The following is a 7,926-nucleotide window of genomic DNA, read 5'->3' as shown; positions in this document are numbered from 1 at the left end:
GAAATGCTTTATGCACATCAATAAATATGTAAGTGATAATTTCGGTCTATGGCCAGAAAGGTCATAAGACAGCATGTGGAAGTGGTAGAAGGAAAAGATAGGCCTTTGGAGGATGGGGGAGAGGAGTGTGGGGTGGGGCAGACATGGAGGAGTGGTGCTTCAGGAACATTTGTTCACATGACACTTGAGGCAAAGGAGCAGGTCATCCAGGTGTGCACAGTGGAGAAGAGGCAGGGGCCCTGTGCGCGAGCCAGTGCATGCTGAGGTGAGCCTGTCATGACCCATGTTGTAGGCTGCCTTTCTCAGTGTGTCCACATGACCTGATTTGTTCTTGTGGAAACTAGCAAGTCACTGAATCGACATGTGCGGTTTTAAGCAACATGCCACCTAGCACTGTACTGCACATTCATAGACTCTCTGGGCTTGGATCTGGGACGTACTTTTTAAGGCACTGATAGAAATGAGAACATTGAGATGAAGCTCTGGTAGGACTTGGTGACCAGAGAACCAACTTGGAGGATGGAAAACAAGCCCAGAAAACTCAGGTGAAAGAAACTTAGACAGCATGTAAATGGGAAGTACTGAGAAACCAGAGTGACATGAACAAGGTCGAAGTTTGGTTGAAAAGTAAAAAGTTCATTTAAATGGGTTATTGGGCATCATGTAGAATTTTTTAGATAAAAATTTGGATTGGAAATTGAGATCAGTTTGCCTTTTTATTACTCTACTGAGAATCAAACTAAGCTATAAGTTCAGTCAGAATCTAGGATGGTTAGCTTAGGCTCAGCTACTTGACATGGAAAAAAGTAGCATGGGAAAATAATCTTCAGAGTCCTCAGATCAACCTAACCAAAGCTGGGCATTTAATTATCAGAGACCCAACCATTAAAAGTCCCCATTGTCAGTTCCTTACTTCATCTCAGTAAAGAGAGAAACACAGTCCTCATTGGTGCAGGCTGAAAGACTTCACCCAAACCAAATAAATCCTTGAGGTTTGCTCTCCAGTGTTTTCCTCCTTCTGTCCCTTGCCTGTTGGCTTTTGGCTATTCACTGCTCACTACCACATATCACTAAAAAGTAGAGAAAACACTACTCCTTTAAAATGTCAAGAACCCTTATAAAGTCCAGGAGAGTTGAAACTATCTGTTAAATGTGGGATTGGGTATGGTGTGTGGGATTTAGTAATCTAGACTAGCTTTTTTTTCTTTTTTTAAGAATAATGAGGGCAAATAAGATGACATGTATATAAATATTATTGTTTTGAAAAGAATAACAGTATCTCAAGATTTTGGTTTTGTAACTGAGGGTTGAGATCCGTTGCCGGACACGGAAAAAAGACAAAAGACAAAAAAAAAAAAAAAGAATAATGAGGGCAAATAAGATGACATGTATATAAATATTATTGTTTTGAAAAGAATAACAGTATCTCAAGATTTTGGTTTTGTAAATATTGTAATTCCTAGTCATAAGGAAGAATATTAAAATAACCTCATTCAACTGTAGCCAGAAAGTAATAACCAAGATACTAAATGAGTCCAATCTGAGTGTTGGCCCCTAGAGCACATCACAATAATAAACCTTCATGTTTTCATAGTGCATGCGTGTCTCAAAGTGCTTCCACGTTTATAATCTTGTAACTCAAATGACCCATTTAATTAAAAAAGAACAAAAGAAAAATAAAGAAAAGGCAGGCACTTAGAAGAAAATCGCAGCAGCATCACTGGCTCGAGAAGGTAACGTGCGGCCAACATGGAAACAAAGTTTAGAAACTGCAGAGTGAGCATGTTCAAAATAGACATGTCATGGCAGTCCATTCTTTCTTTGAAACTGAGGTTAGATGCAGTTCCATCTTATGAACATGTGGGTGTGCAGCTGAACCTGGTGACCCTGCTGACTAAAACACAGAACTCATATTCCCAGACCTACTGGCACATCATGGCGTCACTAAGCTGACATTTGTTATCACTATTATTATTACTATTAATATTCCCTTATTTGGGGGGTACGTTATAGTTTGCAAAATGGAGGATATTGATAATCTGGTGTGTTTCTTTAAAATCTGTATCATGAAATTATAGTTCCATCCCCTCCTCCCCAGATCAATACCCTAATATCTGGAATCTGGGTCTTAGAGAGAAAAAGAATTGGACCAGCCTAGATGGAAGAACGTGGCATTCTAGGACACTCAGAACATTTAAATAGATTTAATTATTAGGTATTCTTTTAAAAAATTCTTTGAACCAAAGAACATGAGAGAAAATCTATTCCTCAGCAAGGGAGCAGAGTGGACACAGAGAAAGTGGCATAAGCTAATCTGAGAGGTAAAACAAGAAGAAAAAGCTTGACCCACCAGTGTCCCAGTTGCTGATGTTATGGGGGGCGCTAGACTGATGTTCCAGCTGTCGCTTCATTAACTGGCTCATTGTCAGAACTCCCAGGGATCCCCTTTTCATCTGCCTATACTGAGCTATATGGAGGAAATTAGGAGATGATTACTGGGAGGAATAAATTTCCACAGTACATAAAGGCTTTACACATCCATATAGAATCTTAATTGAATCTTTATTAGCTATTCATAATTTTTGGTAAATTGTATGCTCTGGTCCAAAGGCATTCTGCTGTTCTGGGTGCCTTTCTTCACTCAGTAAAGACAACAGTACCAATTAGCACTGATCTGTAGCCTGTCAATATTTACCCCAGTTACAACAGAATGAAATATGATTATTTTCATTTACTTTTTTATCATACACTCTGCCATGTTACAAAAAAGATTTAAGACAGATAATATTACTTTGAATTAATAGCTTAACTGTCTTTAATGGAGCTCGTGCATCCATAGTTTCAGTCTTCATCATATCCCCATGAGGTCCGTGTGTGTTTGTGTGTGTGTGTGTGTGTGTGTGTGTGTATGCATGTATATTTTGGGATGTACACATATCAACTCCAATTTTTGGAGAGAAAAATTGAAGCAAATGAAATGATGTTACTTAGAACCAACCAGCAACTAAGGTGGTCCTAAAACCAAAACATATCAGCTCCAAAGTCAAGGCTGTTTTCCATCTCTGTATGAGCCTCTGCCTACTGTTTGAAAAATGTGAATTAAATAACATTCCACAATCATATTCTAGTACACGTCTTTGTTTTAGAAAACAATGGTAATATTTTTATCCTGCAAATAGGCATTGACAAATATCCCACCAGTGAAATGTCAAGTTCTGTAGAAGCATTTTCAAACCAGAACACAAGAAAATGCACTTATGCCAGTAGACTGCTAGTTAGAAAGCAGCTTGCCTCCTCTGCTCCTGCCCCACCAATCTCTACCAACCAGCCCACTGCGAGAGACAGAGCATCACCAACGTGGCTTATCTACATGACCCCAAACACCTGGATATTTGACAACTTGTGATTATTCACTCTCTGATAAGGACAATTTAAGAAACTGAAGCTATGAGCTATGTGCCCTAGGAGGGGATGGTAGAAAAGGGATGACTGCATGGCCCCCAGAAAGCCCTAAATGTTATACACTGGTTTCGCAATCGTGGCACCAAGGCAGTAGTAACTTGGCGTGATGTGAAATCAATTATAACATTATTTTTTAATGTAATTAGCATGCTGTTTGATTAATGGTGGTCATGCCATGGTTAGCTACAAAATAATTAGCTGATAAACTAATCAAAAGAGAACAGTGTGATGGGAATTCTTGTGCCTTACAGTCCATATTAACTGAATTCACAGAAATGATTACTCAACCTAACATTAATAACCTCTGTGATTTTTCTTGTTGATTGGTAAAATTCACAATTTTATGAATCACTTGAAAAATGCAGCTTCAAGTAAAATTCAAAAGCAGAAATCTTCTAAAAGATTAAACAAATTTAAAAATTAGCAGCATCTAGCAGGCCCAATCAAAGAAGGATTTAAAACCTCTAGTGATTGAATAATTTCTCCAATTCTCAGTTGTTTTTAAAGACAGCAGAACTCCCTGAGAGCAAAAACCCTTAATGTTTAGCTCAGTGTGTAAGGAACCTGGCGTTAGCTTCCAAGAGCATGCCACCAGGAGCTGTGGATGCATGCTCTTAGAGGAGAGGAGAAGACAGGTGGAAATCTAATGATGCACTAAACTAAACCTAGAAAAGTTTAGATTCAAACATGACTTTGGAATCATGATACATTTATTTTGTGATACATTTAACTGAAGCACTGAAGTCACACTGACTTAATCATCCTATCTCAAATTATACCCCACTTGAAATTTTGAAATTCCAACTAGAATTCACTATCTTTTTTTAAAAAAATAACTCATGCAAATTAGTAAGAGAAAATACGCTTTCATGATTTTATTTTATTTTATTTTCCTTTTTTTCTTTTTTCGTGACCGGCAACGGGATCGCAACCCTCGGTGTTGCGCCCGCACCTCACTCAGCCAGTGAGCGGGAACCGGTCTGCATGTGGGATCCGAACCCTCGGCGGGAGCGCCGCCACACTCCCAAGCAGCGCACTGTAGCAGTGCGCCACCGGGCCAGCCATCGCTTTCTTGATTTTAGTATGTGAACATAAAATGGGCATTTTATCATGTTATCAAACAGATTTTTTGTGATAAGAAGAACAATTAGATTCAGAACTAGCCGTTCTTCTTTGCTACCAAAAGGCCAAATATTGTCACTTGTAAACTATTTCTTAGGATTTCTGTAATCTCTATTATGACTAAATTTGAATTATTCTAAGGCTTTATGGTATACTAAAAAAGAACATGGGTTTGAATGTCTACCAGAGCTAGCCTCAACTTCTGTCTCTATCACTTAGTAGCTGTATGACTTTAAGCAAGTTGGTTAGCTTCTCTGGACCTCAATTTCCTAATCTTAAAAATGGGATCAACAATATTTGCCATGCAATAAAGATGTAAGGATTGGACCAGGTAGCAACGTCTGTGAACCATGTAGCACAGTGCCTGGCACATGATCGGTATCAAATAATTGGTAGCTATAATTACTACTATGACTGTAAACTCCTTAAGAACAAGAGGTGTCTTATTTACTCACTTTGATTTCCAGTGCCAACCATAGTGCCTTGAACGCAGTGGACACTTAATAAATAGCTGCTGACTGAATGAACACAGGAATGAATGAATGATAAACATGATGATGTTCCATACTACCAGTCCAGCATTTAAGTTAAGATCCTTATCTGGTTTTTCAGGATCATCCTCATTTAAAAAGACGATCAAATAAAAATTAACTAGCTTTTCAGGCAGTGTCCACACGGAACACAAAATTTATCAGCACAAATGACAAAGGTTAGCAAAATTTGCACCTTTGTTTGTATGTCTGATTCCAGTTAAGAATTTCCCATGCTAAAGTCTCTTAAGTCCACTGAGTCAGGCAGACATGTTTATGCTCACAGAAGCTCAACGGAATTCAAGCTTCTCATAGACAAAATCTAGGATCCAACGACAGAAGGCAGTTTCAAAATACTTGCCTCCCATAGATCCTGTAAAACGTCAAGCTATTTTTATTTTCCAGTCCAAAACGGCTAGATACAGTTATGACTTTGGGATCTTGATAGATGATACATTTATTTTATGACAACCTAGATAAAATTTTGTCAGTGATGGAGGTGATTCAAATTAAATAAAGATGTTCCATGTAAAATTCTGCCATAGACAATGTTTTTCATGTGCCCCAAACCAGTTCCATGTTTTATGTTTAGGCTAGTAATGTATAATTTTTATTTTACTTAGTGATGAAATTCAGTGATTATTTTTTAACAAATTAGGATTCTTGGCCAATCAATAGTCATACACTTGATTCATCAAACACTTGAGGTATGGACAAAAGTGGACCATGCTATCTATGCCTCAAGGTCTCTGAGAGCACACAACACAGTGTCACCAAGAAAGCTAGCACAACATTAAAAAAGAAAAAAACAATACGAAGATTGCAAAAATTGAAAATAATGCAGAAGATAGTGTTCCAAAATCAATGTACAGGTGAAATGATCATCAGAGGGAATCTTACTTGATATTGAGGAATGGCTACTTGTTTCTGGCACACCAGCTTCTAATGTAGGGGCAGATGAGGATTCTCGTGGCATTTCCAGAGTTGAAAGTCCTTTAGTGGAGGGATCTACAAACAGAAATATTATTTAAAACTCTGGACACATTAAGATCAAGTTCAAGAAACTTTTCCATATCTTTTTCCCTCTTGCCTACTATACCCATTCAAATCTTTATGTATTTTCTGGCCCTAATAATTACTTTAATGAAATTACACATACACTCGTTCCAATGTCCCATGGAGAGCTTATTCTACACTACATTTTGCATCTAATGGATGTGCCTCTTAGAGACTGTCGACAACACGGCCCTAATAATTACTTTAATGAAATTACACATACACTCGTTCCAATGTCCCATGGAGAGCTGATTCTACACTACATTTTGCATCTAATGGATGTGCCTCTTAGAGACTGTCAACAACATGATGACAGAACTAAAGCTCAGCATGCTCACAGTGCATACCCTTGAACACGGCACTTCGCCTTTCTGTACTGAATTTCCTTTTCATCTATTACCTAAAAATGCCTACTTGTTCGTGTCACCTATCTCCACCTTTGTCTAGCGATTTCCTACTCCTCAGTTACAGCTCAACTTATATAGAAAATTCCACCTCCAAGGAGGTTTCCGGGATCCCTCTCGCCCTAAAAATGCAAACAAAAACACTGGGTCAGGTGACTGTCTTAGTTAATTACAAAGAGCACCCAGTCCTTAACCTTTTTCAAACTTATCACATTATAATGTAATTGTCTGTTTACCTGTCTGTAAACTACACTACACCAGAAGTAATTTAAAAGCAGGGACTGTATCTAACTTGGAAAAAATATTCACTATTAATTCAGGTTTTATATTTTAGCAAGAAACAGACTGTATCATTTTCTCCTCCTATTTGACAAATGTTGTATCTAAGGTGAAATACTGTCTGCCTATAATGTTGTCTTAATAACCTATCGATAATGAGAAACAAGCATCCCACGTTATGCTAGGTGACTACAGATTATCCTTACAACTTTCCAAGAAGTTTAATGGTTTATCATGGCAAACCTCATGAAATTCTTTACCAATCTTCTTGCCATCGTATCAGCACTCTACAGTGAGCATCTCAGCATCCTGCTGACTTGGCATTACCACTATGGCTTCCATGACTACACTGTACTGTAATGCAGGGATGCCCTCCCTGAATGGCTTCAAGCACTTAAGCTTAAGAAGGTGTCTGTCTCACCCTTTTTATAGTATCAATTATTTTTTTTCTTGCCACAGAGCAATCCACCATACATTCATGTATATGTACAATTTAAGTGTGCAGATGCTCTTCTGTTATTGGATGATCATTAAACTTGCTAAACTGTCAGAAATAAAAGTAGAAGAGATCTCAGGTGAGGGGCCTGGGAGAAAAGGTTTTAAGCATTGATTTTGAAACATCTATTTTTGATTTTCAGAGGTCTTCCTTAGTAGATATGGTTGCCAGATAAATAACTTCTTGATAACAAAAAGAGTATAACTGTTGTAAAATTTCCCGAACCATCTTAATAAAGCATTAAATAACTATTGATTTTAAATTATTTTAATCATGAAGATATTAAAGATAAGGTATTATTTTTCTCTCAGGTATTCTCCCAAACCTCTACTGAAAAACAGGCATAACTACCTCTCTTACCCTCATCTACCTCCATTCTATGTGTACTGCAACTATGGCAAACTAATCTCATCACTGTCATAGAATGAGAAAGCTTAAGCTAATTTTCAAAAATTCATTGAAATATAGGGCCGGCCCGGTGGCGCACTGGATAAGTGGCCGCTTGGGAAGCGCGGTGGCGCTCCCGCCGAGGGTTCGGATCCCACATACAGACCGGTTCCCACTCACTGGCTGAGCG

The 7,926-nt window shown here is 38.2% G+C and overlaps 1 protein-coding gene across 1 annotated transcript in view; it reads right to left on the bottom strand.

Annotated features, from left to right (window-relative positions):
- LOC103606191 (protein unc-79 homolog) overlaps positions 1-7,926 on the bottom strand; it is a gene marked incomplete at both ends in the record, with an annotated part of 122,513 nt that overhangs the window by 57,328 nt on the left and 57,259 nt on the right. Inside the window, 2 exons of the mRNA XM_008590782.1 lie at positions 2,351-2,467; positions 6,015-6,122. Of these exons, the coding sequence (XP_008589004.1) occupies positions 2,351-2,467; positions 6,015-6,122 (225 nt within the window). The remainder of the gene's footprint in view (positions 1-2,350; positions 2,468-6,014; positions 6,123-7,926) is intronic.

Source organism: Galeopterus variegatus, unplaced genomic scaffold (genome assembly GCF_000696425.1).
Source record: "Galeopterus variegatus unplaced genomic scaffold, G_variegatus-3.0.2 Scaffold6365, whole genome shotgun sequence".
Lineage (NCBI taxonomy): Eukaryota > Metazoa > Chordata > Mammalia > Dermoptera > Cynocephalidae > Galeopterus > Galeopterus variegatus.
Note: the sequence above shows the minus strand (reverse complement) of the source record. Positions and strands in the feature narration are given on the sequence as shown.